We start from the raw sequence: 20,615 nt of genomic DNA on the forward strand, positions 1-20,615 counted from the left end.
TTCTATAGCAACAAGTGAGTAGAAACCTCAAGGGATTCTGACTGCAGTTGTAACTAGAGATGTCCCTGGAATTGGGGGAACTGGACAACTGCCCAGGGTCCACTGTGTTAATAGAACAAGTGGATGTTGGAGATCTGAAACTCACTGAGGTGGCAGTATGGAAAGAAGAATTCAGGTACCATTTCCTTGACAATCCAAGGCAAATCAGTTGAGAATTCAGCTAGTTCTTTGTAGCTGTAGCTTTAATATTAAGGAGTTGGTTAACCACAGGCCAGAGAAGACAGGAAAGAATTCCATCTTCACAGGACATCAGAATTTCTCCTGTCATTTTTTTCTCTAAACAGCACAGAACAACAAGTATTTTTGTGTTATTTTCTTCTCAGGTCTTACGAATGACCTAAAGTTGATGTACAGTATTGAATTATATTGACTATATGAAAATATTGAATTATTTTATGTAAGGGACATGAGCATCTTCAAATTTTGGCATTGGTGAGGATCCCTGGAATATACATCTCCTGGATACTAAGAAATGACTATATGCCCAAGTGTCAATCCTACTCCCTACACACAATCCCACCAATCAACATACTACAGTGTTCTGAATCTTGCCCCCATATTTTTGGATGTTCCTTTACAATGGGTCATCCTTTTTAAGAGTATCAATGCTTTTCCTTTAAATGCATGTCTTAGGTAATAATAAAAGATGAAAAGCCAGAGTGAAGGACATTATTTGGAGGAATTTATTAGTTACTGTACTCAGGAAAAAAGAAGTGTCTCTCAGTAGTGACATCAGAGCCAGATTGTGTCCTCTAGCATCTTTCAGTTTCCAGGGAATTTTCTTCCTGTGAAAGAAAAGGACAAAATACTTTGATTTTGAGCTTAAGAGTCTCTGTCTTTAAAACCTATGGGAAAATCCAAAAAAGCAAGACTTGATTACTAAACTCAGCCAACAAAAAAACTATCAGTAATTATCTAGGCTGTTTCATGATTACCACAGCTCAGCAAGTTATGTAATGTTATTACATTAACAGTTACTGTTACAACTATTTTAAGATAGAAAATTTGATGAGAACGATATGAAAAAGACACATGTCTAGGCTTCAATTCTCATCACGTGACTATAAAATTGAACCATATCCTTTCTTTTTAGGCTTTTGCGCTCATTGTATACTGAACATCATTTTATTTTATTTCTTTGTAGGTGTGTCTATGTGTATGTTCATGTATTCAAGTATATACATATGTGCATGAAGAGACCAGAGATCAACCTTGAGTGTGATTCTTCTTTTATTGTTGTTATTTAGGATACATACATGAACATATACACACACATGCACACACACACACACACACACACACACACACACACACCACACCACACAAATATAAATATAAGTGTAACCTACTCAGTCTGTTTAGTATGTCTTGTCTGAAAATGTCACTTTTATTTCCCCGAAGTGATGAGAGCCATAGCCAAGTTGAGCTCAGTGGGCATAAGGACAAATTTTGATAATGTTAACTTTGTCTACTATTCTCTTCCTACCTATGAGTTTCATATCTTAGAAAAAAATTATAAGTCAATTTTCATGAATCTTCTGTGTTTTTTAAAGAATTTTGTAATTTTGAATCTCAAATATCTAGGTTTTGATCAATTTTGAGGTTTTTCTTTTCCTTTTTCGTTTCTTTCTTTTTTTTTTTTTACATACAGTGTCAGATTAAGTTCTAACTCAAATTGTATTTAATATTTTTGGAGTTAAAATGTATAGATACTATATAAGTTATTTTCTTAACAAAAGGATATATCCTGTAAGGAATTAGTTTTAGATAATATAATGTTATAGTAAATACAAGTGAGTAAATGAGAAATACATTTACAAGCCTAGAAGATTCCATAGCAATCACATAAAACCTTTATGTTCTTCAAACTGGCTAGAAACAGAAATCAGGACTTGGATTATCTAATACACATTTTAGTCTACTTTGGTTTTAAATTGTTCAGACAGAGAAGGATACATTGGTATGAACAATTTTCCCAATTTCAATTCATGGCAAGGTGTGGCTTACGGATCATGATTTTATGTGAATTTTCTTGGAGATAGTACATAAATGTGAAGGATTAAACATATTGTAATATTTGTAAAAACCAGGCAAGATTTGGCTACCACTAAGGAACATATTCATCTATCTTCTTGTTTAATGGAGGGACTCCAGGTGTCTTGGTTATCATTTATTAAAATAACATGGTGTCAGTAAATAGTTATACTTCAAAACTCAAGATGAAACTGAATTGAATGTCATGTGAGTATTATTCCAAAACGAGTGAGTGGATGGTTGAAAATAACTTTTCTTCATTTTTTTGCCATATGTCAGAATACAGGAACATGTTCTAGTGAATTTTTACAGGAGTGCTTATCATCTTTTTAAAGAAAAACCCACTTATTGCTCTAAGTAAAATGTTATGTAAAATACTTGAGTCAACTCTTCTTTGGCTGAACATTAGTAGATGATTTAACAATAGTACAATCTAGCTTTTCACTTATACACCCATCATAGTAACTCAGAATAGGCTACATGTTTTTCTTCTTTCTACTTCAAAAATTCATGAAGCAGAATGGATTTTTTTTTAGGACAGAAGACACACACACACACACACACACACACACACACACACACACACACACAGCTCCTCAGCACTGATATCCTTTAGACACGTACAGCTCCTGTAGAAGTAAGATTGTGTCCTTCATTTTCACTGGGCATAGAGAAGCAGCTTTCTTTCTTGTACTACCCAAGTGGAAGCATCACATAGGTTATTGAACATTTGAAATGAGGCTAGGCTAACTGAAAAATGGATTTTTTACTTATAAATTTCTCAGTTTTAGAATCACATCAAACTAATAATAGAATGTAGATCATAGGTTCTCAACCTTGTTATCACTGCAACAGCCTTTAATACAGCCTCTCATATTGTGGTGTCCACCAAACATAAAATTATTTTTGTTACTGCTTCATAACTGTAATTTTGCTACTGTTATTAATTATAATGTAAATATTAGATATGCATGATATCTGATATTCAACCCCCAAAGGGATCATGACCCACGGGTTGAACTCCGCTGATATAAAGTAGGTTATTGTGGCACATATCAGTAATCTCAGCCCTGCTGTACTGAGGCAGGAGAATTGGCAGTTCAAAGTCAACCTTAAGTACACAATGAGAAGCTGTCTCAGAAAACCAAAAACAGGGTTTGGGGAGATGGCTCAGTTGGTAAAGTACCTTCATGAAAAGCATAAGGATCTGAGATTCAATCACCAGATCCAAAAGAAAAGGCTGGACATGGTGCACAAACCTGTAATCCTAGCATAGGGTAGGGTTTGAGAGGGGAATACAGACAGGAAATTGACCTGAAGGTCATTGGCCATCAAGCCTAGCAGAATCGATGAGATTCAGATTCCTAAAAGATTCTGTCTCAAAACATAAAGAGGGCAGGGGCTTGGGAGATAACTCTTGCTCTGCAAACATGACCATCTGAGTCAGAATCCCTGGTATCCACATAAAAGCTAACTATAGCTGCATGGGCCTATATCTCTAACACTGAGGACTTAGACGGTAATCCCTGAGAGCTTGCTGGCTAGCTAGCCTCAATGAAAATGTCATCTTCCTTTTCAGGGAGAGACTCTGTTGCAAGGTAATAAGGTGAAGAGCTAATAAAGATCCATAGCTACACACACACACACACACACACACACACACACACACACACAAATACACACACACAAACACACACACACATTCATGAGCATTACCACACATAATACACCACACCCATGCATTAAATCAATCAATTAGTTAATTAATTAATGAAGGCGGGGAGTGGTTGAGGAAAGACATCGTCATCTATCTCTAGCTTCCATATGCACCCACCTGTCCATACTTACTAACAAGTACAAACCAAACCCTCCCTCCAAACAACACCCCTAAAACAAATACCAGAAAACACAGAGAGAATGTAGTGTTCTCTCTGCCTCCAGCCCCACATGTATATACTCACTCCTCTATCAGTATCCTGAAATGGCATAATTCTTAAAATCTTTGAACCTACATTGACCATTGACATGTTAATGTGACTCGAAGTGCACAGTTTGTATTAGCATTTACTAGGAGTCTTCTGTGTTCATGGATTTTGACAGATACATTAAGACAAGAAATTATCACTGTCATATTACACATGGTATTTTCATACCCCTTAAATATATTCATGCTCTCTCTGCTCGTCTTGCCTTTCTTTCTTCCTTCCTTTCTTTCTCCCTCCCTTTCTTTCTTTCTTTCTTCCTTTCTTTCTTTCTTTCTCTCTCTCTCTCTCTCTCTCTCTCTCTCTCTTTCTTTCTTTCTTTCTCCCTTTCTCCCTCCCTTCCTTCCTTCCTTTCTTTCTTTTCATTCTTTTAATGTATGTCAGCCACATTTTTTACCATATCTATATGCCTTTTTCATATCAATACATAGTTTTCTGGCGTACTGCCATTTTAGTTTGTCTTCGTAGACTTGGAGATGCGCGTTAAGGTCCTATTTGTGCTAGCTGGTAGAGCTATGGCCATGAAACTTCCATGTCTGAAGTTCAACTAAAGGAAAACAGACTATGGGAGTTGCTTTTTGAAGTAGGTTTATGAGCCTCTTTCCCTAGAGTGAAAAACAAACAGGAAGGGAAGAGTATAACACTCATAACACAGGTGCTGGCTGGTTTTGGGTGTCAACTTAACTCAAGCTGGAGTTATCACAGAGAAAGGAGTCTCCCTTGAGGAAATGCCTCCATGAGATCCAGCTGTAAGGCATTTTCTCAATTGGTGATCAAAGGTGGGCAGGCCCATTATGGGTGATGCCATCTCTGGGCTGGTAGTCCAGGGTTCTATAAGAAAGCAAGCTGAGCAAGTCAGCCTTTCCTAGTTTCCCTTCTGTAAATCCCCTATTCCATGCCCCCTTACCATGCTTCTACAAGGGTGTTCCCCACTCACCGACTTCTGCCTCACCACCCTAGCATTCCTCTACACTGGGGCATTGAGCCTTCACAGGCCCAAGGACCTCCTCTCCCATTGATGTCAGATAAGGCCCCTTCAGCTCCTTCAATCCTTCCCCTAACTCCTCCATTGTGGTCTCTGTGATCAGTCTAATGGCTGTCTTTGAGCGACCACATCTGTATTGGTCAGGATCTGGCAGAGCTCTCAGGAGACAGCTGTATCAGGTTCCTGTCAGCAAGCACTTCTTGGCATCCCCAATAGTGTCTGGATTTGGTGTCTGCATGTAGGATGGATCCCCAGGTGAGGCAGTCTCTGGATGGCCTTTCCTTCAGTCTCTGCTCCACTCTTTGTCCCTGTATTTCCTTTAGACAGGAGCAACTTTGGGTTAAAATTTTAGAGATAGTGGGTGGCCCCATCCCTCAACCGGGGGACTATGCCTGATCTCTGGATATGGTCTTGTCAGGTTCTTCCTCCCCTTTGTGGAGTATTTCATCTAATGTCGTTCCCATGGGGTTCTGGGAGGCTCTTGCTTTCCTGGCATCTAGGACTTTCTGGTTGCTATCCCCAGCTTCACAATCCCCATTGCTACACACCTCTGTTCAATTTCCTGACCCTCTGTACATCTCCATCTTTACCCATACCCAATTCTGTCCCTCTTTTTCCCCTCTCCCTCATCTCTTCCTCTCAAGTCCCTCCCACCCTCTACTTCCCTTGATTATTTTGTCTCCCCTTCTAAGGACTGAACATGTTCTGTGCTATCGTTTTCCTCTTGCAACCATTTACTGCATTATTTTTTTGGTCCATGAAACAGCATTCTATGATTCTACCTTTTCTTCTTTGCAGATAGTTTTGCATCCTTTTTTATTTTTTTTAATTCTTTGATGATGTTTTAAAAGATTTTATGTGTATAGGTGTTTTGTTTACATGTATGTCTGTGTATTGTATGCCTGCCTGGTGCTCACAGAGGCTAAAAAAGGGCCAAATCCATGGAATGGTGTGACTACCAATTGCGAGCTGCCACATGGGTACTGGGAGTCAAACCCAGGTCTTCTAGAAGAGCAGCCAGTGCTCTTAAACACTGAGCCATTCCTTCAGCCCTTATAATCCTTCTTTATTAGCACTTGTCTTCAAGTTGCAAAATAAATTTACAACAATATCAAGTCTACTCTCTAAAAGCTCTCCACCATGTGGTAATAGTGCAATAACAGGAAGAAAAGCAATTTAATTTCACTCACTCATTCTTTAATTATATACCTATGTGTAGACTGATGTTTCTGACTCATACACTGTTCCCTTTGTTTGCTTGTACTATTTGTTAGTAAAGAACAGCATGCTTAATTTTTTTCCTTCACTTTATTTTCTAAGAGATTATTTATGTTCTCTGTCTTTTTCTGTATGTGCAATTGTGTGCATGTGAGTGTGTGTGCGTGTGAGTGTGAGAGTGTGTGTGTGTGTGTGTGTGTGTGTGTGTGTGTGTGTACTGCTGCACTTGCCTGTGCATGAACATCTGCAGGCCAGAAGTTGTCATTGAGTGTCTTTCTCTCACCAAACCTAGGGTTCATGTTTTTGGAAAGGTTGGCTGTATCGTCCCCTGGTACTGGAATTACAAAATCTGAACCACCTGGCTCTCTTCTTAAACGTGGAGACTGTGAATCTGAACTCAGGCTCTCATGCCTGCTCAAAAAGCCCTTTACCATGGTCCATGTCACCAGAGTCAGAAATATGGATCTGTATGTTTGATCTATGTTTCTTTTTCATCACTTAAACATTATTTTAAAATTTCCTAGAATTAGATTGTTAGTGTTCCTTAATTTTCAATTGTTGTGGGACTTTATTTTAATTGAAACTTAAATTTTTTTAAGTATTTACTGTATTTACATAATTCTTAATTCTCTCACTCCCTCATCTACTTCTTCTAATGTCTTCTTGAATTTGTGAACTTTTCCTGTAGACATACACACACATACACACATACACTTATGAACACATAAACACACATGCTCACATATCCTGCTGGGTCCATTTGATGTTGCTCATATGTGTATGTGTTTAGGGCTGACCACTTGGAATTGGATAACCTGCCAGGGGGCTTATCCCCCGAGAAGGCTGAGTCTCTTCCTCTCAGCAGCCCTATTACCAATAGCTCTTCATCTGTGAATGGGGTCTTGTGAGAGTCCCCCATCTATGTTGACATGTCAGTTGATGTCAGTATGAAGTGGTCCTGCTTAGGTGACCAGAAACTTGAAATTTCATTATCAAAACTTTTCTGTCTTTTGTGGATAACATTATGTTTCAATAGACCACATGATTTTCTGACTGTTACAGTCTTTGAGCCCACTCTATCACAAGTTCCCTAAGCCTTAAGTGTCAGGATTATATTGTAGATTTATCAGTTGAGATTGATACATCTAAAACTGTCTATTGTTCTCTGCACATAGAACATTGTACACATTGTGAATCTCTGCAATAACCTTCATTTGTTGCAAAAACAAGTTTGATGAGGAGTGAGAGGTATTCTTATCTCTGAGTATAAGAACAAGAATTTGGAATGCAGTTAGAAATTATAATGGTTTAGGAAAGAGACAGCGGCAGAATGTTTATGACCTCCAGACAGAGGTAGTCAGTTAGGTTAATAGTACCAGTCATAAATTCCTTCCTACTGAGATTTAAATTCTATAGCTATTGGTTGACCCTAAGATATCTTGCCATGGTGTTGTGGTTAGTGGGCTTCACAGCCATGCACATCTGTCAATTGCTTTTCTCCCTTGATAACTTGTATAACATCTTTGAATACTATGAGAGCTAGTCTTCAGGAAGAAGGCTTTCAGGTCAGTTATGGAATATTTTGAGGAGTACTGGTCATAGCTCTTCTATTGTAATATGGCAGAATCCAACATAATATATCAATTTCTACAAGTGTCTTTGTTGGGAGGCTTCTCCAATACTAATGCTTATTAAATATCCAGTTAAATTGCTTATTTCTTGCTTGACTTAACTTTCGAGGTGTCTAGAATGTTACCAGCTTTCTACAGATTTTTCCAGCTGTTTGGAATTTTATATGAGGAATTTTAACAAATATGGAGAAGGCATGTTGGCAGAAACATGAGGGACCTTGTGTCTGTGTTCAGGGAGCGGAAAGAAATGAGCGCTGGAATTTAGCTCACTTTCTACTTTGTATTCAGTTCTGGATGGCAGCCTATGGGCTGATTCTGCCACACTCACATTATGTATTCTCAGAATTTTGTGAAAAGGAATTCATAGACATGCCACTAGGGTATGTCTTCATGATGATTCTAAATATTGTCAAAAAGATCATGTAGAAAAGAATGACTTTAGGTAAAGATTATTTTTCCCCAGGAAATTAAAAATCCCTTGGGTATAAGATGTTGATTTGAGCCAAGCAACTTAACAAACCAGAATCATGGTAGTGAAAGAGTTAAATTGCTTTTCTACTTCAAGGCTTTAAAGTTTCTAGCAGAACTCTAAAGACCCCTTTTTCTTAGCACATCTCTGAGAAAGATAGTTTTGCTAAAATTATTTTCCTGTCTGTACACCTCAGTGATAATTTACTCTATCCATATTTCACCTCCTGTTTTGCATTATATATCAAAGCATGATAAAAATGTTTGATATTATAGTTCTATTGCACTATCCTGGAAGGAGACTTTTCTTAATGAAAGCCTTGGGGGTGACAAGAGTGCGTTTCAATTCTTGTTAAGAATTTTCAAAACAGAGAAATATATGCCCCTGAGTATTAATTTCCCATTATTTCTTTGAAAAGTTGCTGACTGAAATGGGGAAGATTATGAGTGGATTCTGAGAGCTGAGAAGTGATAATTACATATGGCTTGACCCTTGACATTTTACATCTGTCCCTCTTAAAAAGACTCTCCAAAGAACTCTCTGGGATTTTGATGTGTGTCCAAGAAACTCTGTGACCATTATGTTTATCTTGCTGAAAGAGCCACGTGTAGTCTCTAAAGCAAATTTGCTGCATTGTGTTGCCAAATCATTTTAGCAGTGGACAGGGGACATTTAGACAGGTCGCCTATATTAAAATTAAAGCTCCCATATGAGGTTACAAATCTTGTAAAACCTTTTGAAATGTGATTTTCATTGTTCATGTCTGCAGCATAAGACAGTCTGTCTCTGCAGATTTTTAATTAGTATATGTCTTGGAAACAGAACTAATGCTGTGTTGTCTTTGTGGCAAAGATGCCGCCATATTTGTGCTCTGTCCTGTATTTTTTTCATTATTTTCTTTATATAAAATTAAAGTTTTCTATGTAATGAGCACATTTTAATGTTGTTATTTTGCATTTCTCTAATGACATGGGAAAGTATTTTCCTAGCAGGCAAAGATGAGTTTCAGTTAGAGTTAGCCTTTGTGCCCCTGAGTGAGCTGGTTTGGCTCTGGCCCTGTATCTAGCATCACGAGCTATTATCTTCCTGAGACATTGTTTCTATACCACTGAAGCTATGAACTAAGCTTCTTATCTCTTGCAGGATTATGAGGAGACAGAGATTAGGAGAGACAGAGTAAACATAAGGAAGGCTGTGTAAATGGGGTTATATGCAAAGCAAATAGAATGTACAATTTTGTAGATTCAGTACATTCAATGTGAATGTTGTTACTATTTGTGGTGAATAAAATATTTGCGGTGTTTTTTCCGAGCATGATGGCGTCTGCATAGAAGAAAGGATTAACAATTTTCTTACTGGTGGAAGCTCTGTGGCTCTTACAAACAGGCATGCTCTTCTCTATCATGTGTTAGACACTGTAAGTAAGCAGCAGGTCTATAAGCATAGGTTGACAAGAACAGTACAAAATTAGACGATTGCTTTTGGAGTTTTTCGAGACAGTTTTTGAGATAGAGTTTGCTGGCCTCAAACTTTCCATGTAGTTGAAGATGATTCTTCTTGCTCCGCCTCCCAAGTGCTGAGATGGCAGAAATGTGCCACTACAGCTGGAGTATGATGCTAATTCAGCCACATTCAAGCAAATGATAATCATCTCATCTGCAAACTAAGGGAGAGAGGGAATCTTAACTCAGTACTTGGAAATAAGTTTATTCAAAATATGATCCATTAAGTGAACATGGGAGGTATAATTGCAATGTAATTAGGTTGCCTGTCATTAGAGTTAACCATCAAAAATTGCTTAAAATTATTGATTTTCAAAGATATTGGGTAAGTTCAGTTCATTTTGTTAATTCTTTAAGGATAGCATCAAACCTAAGCTTCTAAGAATAAATGCTATATACTACACACACAAACTTCAATATAATCTATATATAGACTTATAAAGACACTATAAAAAGTCATTATCTATTTGATTGTCATCATAGGGGTGATGTGCCCATGACCTCTGGTATAACTGCTATCTGCTGAAAACCAAGGGCACAGCTAAGTATCCAGCAGGCACTCAGCAATATCAACGTTAAGTTAGATTTCCAGGCCACACTGACCTGAGTCTCTGCCCATTCCAAAGGAAACAGTCATGCTATGGCATTCTCTATGACCTTTTGAAAGGAGGAATTTGAACTAATACATAGTCCAACAACACTAGATTCTTCCTACTGCAGAAGCCCAGATGCACCTTTCTTTCTAAATGGTGCTATGACGTTTGATAGACATGAAGTTATATCCCCTTGTCTTTGAGAATAAAATACAGCCCCAGGAAATGGTTTCTTTGTTGTTCTAAATGTCATGGGGATCTTGGTCTTCTCTTGGACAGGAAATAAACATGAGTGCTTTGTGAATGCTCATACATTTAGTTGTTTCATAAGCCCACTGGAACAATGGGAAACTGTACCTTCCATGTCTTATCTATTTTACATTTAAACATATTCTGGAAATAAAGGGAAAGCTGGCTTTGGTTAACAGCTGTGTCACTTTCAGATGTCTGCCAATGAGAGGGTTCTTCCCACCATCAGCAAGTGGTTCCAGCTAGCTTACATTTCAAACTCATGTTGAGAATAGGTACTAAACATTGGGTAACTATTTGGGGAATGTTGAAGGGTATTAAGTTCTGAATAACAGAATCACTCATGCTTTCCCACAAATCTTTTCTCAGTAGTTGAATATATCTGGATCTTATTCTGGTTTCTTGTTCTTTTTTTAGCTTCCTGAAATGACTCATGTGCAGACACAACGACCCTGGATGACGTTTCTCCTGCAGAATGTTGGATTGGTCCTTGGCTGGTTTTCACTTTTGCTCTTAGCTGTATATGAACAGAATATTAAAATATAAGTTAAGAATCTCTGATGCCTTCCAAAATGAATTTATATGTTCACATCTCATATCTTCCATGTTCTCTATGCTCATCACTAAATTTGGCATTTATATTTGAGACAAAGGATGTGTCATTTATCTTAACTTATTAATTCTGTATTGTAAATGTTTTAGAAATACATACAAGTGAGTCTGTCTTGCATTAAAATCTTTATTTTTGTTTCTGACACTGTGATGAGCCCTAATAAACTTTAGTGTTAGAAAATTCTGAAATCTAGCCAGCTGCAAAAATATTATTTCCCTACAAAAGAATGTTTATTTCTTGTATTTGAAGCAGACATTTTTGCTAGTTTTTAATTGTTAATAATACATTTATTTTCTATGTGATTTATAAACCATAAGCAAATAGCATTATAGTATTGTAATAAAGCCTTAATGGGTTAGTTTCAATGACCTTTTGTTACCTTCTGAACAAATCCTCTTTTACAAGCTACTACAACATGGTCATCTGGAAGAATCAAACCCTGGTTCAGCAGTATATGTAAATAATCAACTTGGCAGGTCCTAAGGATACAGCAGATGGCTACCTGTCCATCTGTCAGAGTCAGCACATAATCTGTGGTAGGGAAGAATTGGAAACAAACAGCAAAGTTCCCTAATCAATAAGGTAACAAAGAATCTGTCAGAAAACCAACGACTCAGCTCTCACAGAACAGGTGGTGGTGGTGGTGGTGGTGGTGGTGGTGGTGGGGTGTGTGTGTGTGTGTGTGTGTGTGTGTGTAATCTCACTGATGAATCATATGTTTTCATTATTTCTGATGTCACTTTAAAAGGGATAGCAATAGGTGAATTCATGAACAACGAACATTACTGATAACATAGGAAATTATTACGATAGAAAACGACTTAAGCTTTAGTCATTTGTCCCTTGGAATATGGGTGCTTATTATTTTGTTTAGTTTTTAATTGTGGACCTTGAGAAGGTAAAAGGTTATTTTGTTCCAACTATGACTCATAGTACTCAGTTATGTATCTCCTACCTCTTACTCACCAACTGGTTCTTTGTCATGCCCCAACCCAAACGTAATCTTTTAAGAACCACTTTGCTTTGATTTCAAAATAATGTGGTCTTGTCCAGCTGTCTTTGGTGTTGTGGTCTTTTGGCTGTTGTGGTCCAAGGACTCAGTGTACCCATGGAACAACTAAAAGACTTAACTATTGAGAACACAAGTGGCTGACTTCATTCTCAGAACTTCTGACTCTGTGGGTCTGAGAGAGCCCTGAGACCGTGACTTAGAACGTCCAGGTATCATTAAAGCTGCCGGCTATGACCAGACCCTGTACACCATTGGTGAAAAAGTCAGACAGACCTGGTCCTGAGACAGAACAGAGCACAGGTCTATTACCCAAAAGTTGTGTGTGTTTTGACTAAGTTGGTTAACACTTGGATATTTTTCAAGAGAGAGAACTAGACCTGAGAAATAAAGCCTCAGCTTTCCGTTTGGGGCAAGGAAACTGAGGTGAACAAGCACTGCTTTGTGCAGGCCATCCTGGGGTAGAGATTGCAAGTAAAAAGTACCAGATGCTATCTGTACATGTGTTTCAGTGCCCAGCTTCTGATTTTGACATTGAGCCTTCATTTATGCTATTTAATAGGAACAGATGTGATGGATGACTATGTTTCTGGTTCAAGGTTAGACAAGCTAAATTAAAATTCGACATGTGAGCTACTGGCTCTACGACCTTCAGCTTCAAATGATCTTGATACTGGTAGGGCTGTGACGAGGGTGCAGTGGGGGTCGAAGGCAGCCAGCTATCAGAAGGATGCATTCTGGGTACTTTGTAAGCTTATCACTAGTGTCCCCTGATTGAAAGCAGAGACCGAGTGACTCAGATATCGTTCTAAGGATAGTAGGACATGGTAGTTTCTGAGGGATCTCTTTGGGTTCCCCCTTCTTCCTCTTGACCTTATCATTGATTTGTTGATAATCAGAATTGTGTCCCAGGCGGCATACCCTAAGTAATGTTAGGATTGGTAAGCAGGGTCAGGGAGATGACTCCGTGTAAAAGTTCTTGCCTGACAACCTGAGTTGGATCTCAAATAACAGAGAAAATATGTTAGCATACATCTGTAATCCCAGTCCCCATGCAGCAAGATGGGAGGCTTTCATGGGCCACCTGGCCTAGAATGACAGGCAAGTGAGATCTGGCCTCAAGACAAAGTAGAAGGGGAGAACTAATTCCCAAAATGTGTTCTCTGATCTCCATATGGATACTGTGGTAAACAACTGTGTACCAACATTCATACACATGCTTACTGACACACACACACACACACACACACACACACACACACACATACACATGCTTACTGATACACACACACATATACTTTTTTTAAAAAAAGTCTTTATTTCTCAAGCTTGAATGATAATGATAAAATATGATGATAGTTCTGTGCCTTCCGAAAATGAACTGAGCCTAAATTTGGGATAGGCTGACAATGATTTTCTTTTAAGCTAAATTATATTTTCCTTAAAAAATCAGGTTTTTCAACTTTTGGAGCAGGTGTGTTTCCTAAGATTCAATTGAGGTCTCTACTGTATTTCTGCTTGGTGATTTCTTCCCTCCTCCCCCTCCCCGTCCTCTTATTCCTATTACCATTCTTATTCGTCCACTGAACTGGAAATGTTGTTGGGGTAAAATCAAAGAGTGGAACATGTATTTATCTTATTTAATCATCTATCATCTACTGACAGGTCTTTTTTTAGAGACAGAGTTAGTTATTGGCTCATGGTGTGGCTTTGCAAAGTCTGAGGAAATGGCTTCACAACTGAAGGTTGAACAGACCTGAGTAAATATGTCTATGAACTGTAACCACTCCTAACTGTTATGTCCTTTCCCAGAACCTAGCACTTCAGGTGAGACTTTGAATCTCTTTTTGAGACTCATTTCTCAAGACATAGCCCACTGACAATGTTCTTTCCTCTTTGGACTGGAGATAAAGGTCATGGTCACAAGCGGTAATCACTAAAGTTATTCTGGGCTCATCGGTTAAGTCATTAAGAATTCAGGTACCAAAGTGAGATCTAGGTTCAAACCCTAGCCATACTTCTTGGAATGACAGTTCCTTCTTGTCCATTAAAATAAAGTTGTGGTGGTGCCAGTATAGAGTAATGCTTGTGAAACACTTAGCACGGTGCCTGCAAAATATTAATAATGATTAAAAATATTAATCCTCCTTGATATTTTCTTTTTTCTGCGGGATTCAAAACTTCCTCAGTTCTGTATCCTTCATCAAGAAAATGCTTTTTATTGGTGTGGAGTGAGGACTGAACCTTTTTAAAAATATATTGTGCCCCTGGGCTTGAGACATTACAGTAGAGAGCTTGCTAGCTTAGCAGTGCTGAGGAAAACATATTAAAAGCTATATCCATCTATAATTCTCTTTACAGCCTCTAAGCCAGCCTCTCCAGAGAGCCAATACCATCCTGAATGTGTGTGTGTGTGTGTGTGTGTGTGTGTGTGTTATAATACACATATAATAAGGAAAAAATAAAGAAAACAGAAGTAGTTATAAAGGTCAAGGCCCAGGATGCCAGGTCTAAAGATTAGGATTTAATCACGGGATTAAACGTTCTCCTTTGCATAGTACAGCAGAGTGCAGTACCTATCAGAATCAGCAGGGGAAGAAACTGAAAAATCTTAGAGTTCAGAAGGATCTCCAGGGAAAGACAGAATATGGGAGACAAGAACCCCAGAGGAAATGATCTGACCATAGAGCACAAAGCCAACTCCTGGCCAGATAACCATAAAATGCTGTTTGGATCACTTCTTTCTATCCAGCATGTCATGTTGACTCTCATTACAAAACTACAAGGCAGTCAAAAAGACAAAAAGAACATAGGTAAAAAGACAGTGTGAGCACCACAAGTAACTTCAGGATGGACAGGTTGGAGTTATTAGACTAGCGATGTAAACTTGTATGATTAATATGATAAAGATTATGATGGAAAATGGACCATTTGTAAAGCAGAGAAGAGTGATGTAAGCAGAAAGGATACCATAAAGAATAAATAACTGAGTGTATATAGAGAATATTACTGGCATTAAGAAAGACCAAATAAAAGATCATGAGTTCAAGTCCAGCCTCCTTTTCATAGTAGCAAAACAGTAAGAATTTAGTGTGTAATTCTTTTTAAAAAGAGAAAGAAAGAAGAAAGAAAAAAGGAAGGAAGGAAGGAAGGAAGAAAAAAGAAAAAAAGTGGGGGTAGCCTATAAATTCTTTTTTTGTTCACTTTTTATTGGTTATTTTATTTATTGACATTTCGAATGTTATCTTCCTTCCCAGTTTCCCCTCGAAAACTCTCTTCCCTCTCCCTGCCTCTATGAGGGTACTCCCCAATTTGACCACCCACTGGTCCACTCCTTCCTCAGCACCCTAGCATTCCCCAACCCTGGATCATCAATCCTTCACAGGACCAAGGGTATCTCCTCCCAGTGATGTTCAATAAGGCCATCCTCTGCTACATTCCTAGCTAGAGCCATGGGTCGCCCCATGTGTACTCTTTGGTTGGTGATTTAGTCCCGGAGAGCTTTGGGGGATCTGGTTGGTTGATATTGTTGTTCTTCCTCCAGGGTTGCAGACTCCTTCAGCTCCTTCAGTCCTTGCCCTAACTTCTCCATTGGAGTCCCTGCTCTCAGTCTGATTTTTTACTACATGCATCTGAACCTGAATCTGAATCATGGCAGAACCTCTTATGGGACAGCTATTCCAGGCTCCTGTCAGCAAGAGCTTCTGGGCATCAACAATCGTGTCTGGGTTTGGTGTCTGCAGATGGGATGAATCCCTAGGTCGGGCAGTCTCTGGATGACCTTTCCTTCTGTTCCACTCTTCCTCCTTGAATTTCCTTTTGACAGGAGGAATTCTGGATTAATATTTTTGAAGTGAGTGGATGGCCCCATCCTTCAACTGGGTCTCTATAGGTTCCACCTCCTCTTTGTTGGGTATTTTGGGTAGTGTCTTCCTGTTGGGTCCTGGAAACTTCTTGGGTCCCTGGCATCTGGAACTTTCTAATGGCTACTCCAGATACCCCTCCACACTGTGACACACCTCCTTTCAAAATCTAGACCCTTTGTACTTCTCCCCCATCTCCTCCAGTATCTGAACTGGCCCTCCATTTTTCCTCTTTCTCCTCTCTCCCTCCCAGATCCCTCTTTCCCTCTACTTCCCGAGAGAATTTTCTTTCCCCTTCTGAGTAGGACTGAAACATCCACAATTTGGTGTGGTCCTCTTTCTTCTTAGGTTTCATATGCTCTGAGTTGTATTGTGGGTATTCTGAGCTTCTTTTGGGCTAATATTCACTTATCAGTGAGTGCATACCATGTGTGTTCTTTTGTGATTGGGTTACCTCACTCAGGATGATCGTTTTTTGTTTCATCCATTTGCCTAAGAATTTCAGGACGTCATTGATTCTAATAGCTGAGTATTACTCCATTGAATAAATAGACCACATTTTTTTGTATCCATTCTTCTGTTGAGGGACATCTGGGTTCTTTCCACCTTCTGGCTATTATAAATAAGGCTGCTATGAACATGGAGGAGCATGTGTCCTTCTTATATGTTGGAACATCTTTTGGGTATATGCCCAGGAGTGGTATATCTGGGTCCTCAGGTAGTACTACGTCCAACTTTCTGAGGAACTGCCAGACTGATTTCCAGAGTGGTTGAACCACCTTGTGATACTACCAGAAATGGAGAAGTGTTCCTCTTTCTCCACATCCTCACCAGCATCTGTTGTCACCTGAGTTTATGATCTTAGCCATTCTGATGGGTGTAAGGTACAATGTCAGGGTCATTTTGATTGGCATTTCCTTGATAACTAAGGATGTTGAACATTTCTTTTTTTAATTGCTTATTTTATTTACATTATAAATGTTATCCAATTTCCTGGATTCCCCTCCAGAAACCCACTATCCAGCCTTCCCTTCTTCTATGAGGGTGTTCCCTCATCTACCCACCCACTCTCTTCCACCTCCTTGCCCTGACATTCTCCTACACTGGGTCATCGAGCCTTGACAGGACCAAGGACCTCTCCTCCGATTGATGCCCTACAAGGCCATCCTCTGCTACATATGGGGATGGAGCCATAGGTTCATCCCTGTGTTCTCTTGGGATGGTGGTTTAGTCCCTGGGAGCTATGGGGGGGTTCAGGTTGGTTGATATTGTGTTCTTCTTATATGGTTGCAAACCCCTTCAGCCACTTTAGTCCTTTCTCTAACTTCTCCATTGGGGACCCTATTCTCAGTTCAGTGGTTGGCTGCGAGCAACTGCCTTTGTATTTGTAAGGCTCTGGTAGAACCTCTCAGCAGACAGCTATCAGGTACCTGTCAGCATGCACTTCTTGGCATCTGCAATAATGTCTGGGTTTGTTGGCTGTGTATGGGATATATCCCCAGGCAGGGCAGTCTCTGAATGGCCTTTCAGTCTGCTCTACACTTTGTCTCTATATTTCCTCCTGTGACTATTTTTGTTCCCCCTTCTAAGAAGGTCTGGAGCATCCACACTTTGGTCTTTTTTCTTCTTGAGCTTCATGTGGTTTGTGAATTGTATCTTGGGTATTCTGACCTTTTGGGCTAATACCCACTTATGAGAGAGTGCATGCCATGTGTGTTCTTTTGTGACTGGGTTACCTCACTCAGGATGATATTTTCAAGTTCCATCCATTTGCCTAAGAATTTCATGAAGTCATTGTTTTTAATAGCTAAGTAGTGTGCCATTGTGTAAATGTACCACATTTTCTGTATCCATTCCTCTATTGAAGGACATCTGGGTCCTTTCCAGCTTCTGGCTATTATAAATAAGGCTGTTATGATTACATGTATCCTTTTTATGTGTTGGAGCATCTTTTGGATATATGCCCAGAAGTGGTAAAGCTGAGTCCTTAGATAGTACTATGTCCAATTTTCTGAGGAACTGCCAGACTGATTTCCAGAGTGGTTGTACCAGCTTGCAATCCCACCAACAATGGAGGACTGTTTCTATTTCTCCACATCCTCACTAGCATTTGCTGTCACTTGAGTTTTTGATCTTAGCCATTCTGACTGGTGTGTGGTGTAATATCAATATTGTTTTGATTTGCATTTCCCTGATGACTAAAGATGTTGAACATTTATTTAGGTGCTTCCTGTCCATTCAATATTTCTCACTTGAGAATTTTCTCTTTAGCTCTGTAATCCTTTTAAATGGGTTATTTGATTCTCTGAAGTCTAATTTCTTGAGGTCTTTGTATATATTGGATATTAGCCCTCTATCAGATGTAGGATTGCCAAAGAACATTTCTTTAAGTGCTTCTCAGCTATTTGAGATTACTCAGTTGAGTTTAGCTCTAAACCTCACTTTTTAATAGCGTTATTTGTTTCTCTGGAGTCAAACTTCTTGAGTTCTTTGTATATTTTGGATGTTAGCCCTCTATCAGATGTAGTTTTGGTAAAGATCTTTTCCCAATTAGTGGGTTGTTGTTCTGTACTGTTGAAAGTGTTCTTTGCCTTACAGAAGCTTTGCAATTTTATGAAGTTTCATTTGTCAATTCTTGATCTCAGAGTATAAGCCATTGGTGTTCTATTCAGGAAATTTCCCCCAGTGCCCATGTGTTCAAGGTTCTTTCCCACTTTCCCTTCTAAAGATTCAGTGTATCTGGTTTTATGTGGAGGTCCTTGATCCACTTGGACTTGAGCTTTGTACAGGAGATAAGAATGGGTTTATTTACATTCTTCTACATGGTGATCACCAGTTGAACCAGTGCCATTTGTTGAAAATGCTGTTTCTTTTCCATTGGTTGATTTTGGCTCCTTTGTCACAGATCAAGTGACCAAAGGTGTGTGGGTTCATTTCTGGGTCTTCAATTTTATTCCATTGATCTACCTGCCTATCTCTGTACCAATACCATGTGTTTTTTTTTTGTTTGTTTGTTTTTTGGTTTTTTTTATCATTATTGCAGCTTGAGGTCAGGGATGGTGATTCGCCCATGAGTTCTTTCATTTTTGAGAATGGTTTTTGCTATCCTGGGTTTTTTGTTATTCCAGATAAATTTGAGAATTGCTCTTTCTGTCTCCATGAAGAATTAAATTAGAATTTTGATAGGGGTTGCCTTGAATCTGTTGATTGCTTTTGGTAAGATGGCCATTTTTACTATGATAATCCTGCTGATCCATGAGCATGAGAGATCTTTCCATCTTCTGAGGTCTTCTTCAATTTCTTTCTTCAGAGATTAAAGTTCTTATCATACAGATATGTCACTTGCTTGGTTAACATCACACCAAGATATTTCATATCATTTGTGACTATTGTAAAGGGTATCGTTTCCCTAATTTCCTTCTCATCCCATTTGTTCTTTGAGTAGAGGAAGGCTACTCATTTGAGTTAATTTTGTATCCAGCCACTTTGCTGAAGTTGTTTATCATCTGTAAGAGTTCTCTAGTGGATTTTTTGGGGTTCACTTATTTAAACTATCCTATCATCTGCAAATAGTGAAATCTTGACTTCCTCCTTTCCAGTTCATATCCATTTGATCTCCTTTTGTTGCCTAATTGCTCTCACTAGACATTCAAGTACTATATTGAATAGATGGCAGGAGAGTGGGCAGCCTTGTCTAGTCCCTGATTTTAGTGGGATTGCTTCAAGTTCCTCTCCATTTAGCTTGATATTGGCTACTGTTTTGCTGTATATTGCGTTTGCTGTGTTTAGGTATGAGCCTTGAATTCCTGATCCAAGACTTTTAACATGAGGTGGTGTTTAATTTTGTCATATGCTTTTTCAGCATCTAATGAGATGATTATGTGTTTTTTTTCTTTGAGTTTGTTTTTATAGTGGATTATGTTGGTGGATTTCCATATATTGAACCATCCCTTCATGCCTGGGATGAAGCCTACTTTATCACAGTGAATGATCATTTTGATGTATTCTTGGATTTGGTTTGCAAGAATTTTATTGAGTTTTTTTGCATCAAAATTCATGAGGGAAATTGGTCTGAAGTTGTTTTTGTGGGGTCTTTGTGTGGTTTAGGTATCAGTGTAACTACTGTGGTTTCATAGAATGTATTGGGCAGTGTTCCTTCTGTTTCTTTTTTATGAAATAGTTTGAGAAATCTTAGTATTAGGTCTTCTCTAAAGGTCTGGTAGAATTCTGCACAAAAACCATCTGATCTGAGGGATTTTTTTAGTTGGGAAGTTCTTAATGACTACTTCTATTTCTTTAGGGGTTATGTGATTGTATAGATGGTTTATCTGATCCTGATTTAACTTTGGTACCTGATATCTCTTTAGAAGATTGTCCATTTCATCTAGATTTTGCAGTTGTTTTGAG

General features: G+C 38.7%; 1 protein-coding gene across 4 annotated transcripts in view; it reads left to right on the forward strand.

The window, feature by feature from the left end:
- Window positions 1-11,705, forward strand: part of Slc39a12 (solute carrier family 39 member 12) — an 88,346-nt gene extending 76,641 nt beyond the window's left edge. For 2 of the 4 annotated variants that reach the window (XM_087590274.1, XM_087590275.1), the window contains 2 exons: window positions 6,572-6,746; window positions 11,141-11,705. In XM_087590274.1, coding sequence (XP_087446400.1) covers window positions 6,572-6,746; window positions 11,141-11,148 — 183 coding nt within the window. In that variant the 3' untranslated portion in view covers window positions 11,149-11,705. 4 annotated transcript variants of the gene reach the window in all.
- The last annotated feature ends 8,910 nt before the right edge of the window (window positions 11,706-20,615 follow it).

The sequence above is a fragment of the Rattus norvegicus genome, chromosome 17 (genome assembly GCF_021556685.1).
Source record: "Rattus norvegicus strain SHRSP/BbbUtx chromosome 17, alternate assembly SHRSP_T2T, whole genome shotgun sequence".
Taxonomy (NCBI): domain Eukaryota; kingdom Metazoa; phylum Chordata; class Mammalia; order Rodentia; family Muridae; genus Rattus; species Rattus norvegicus.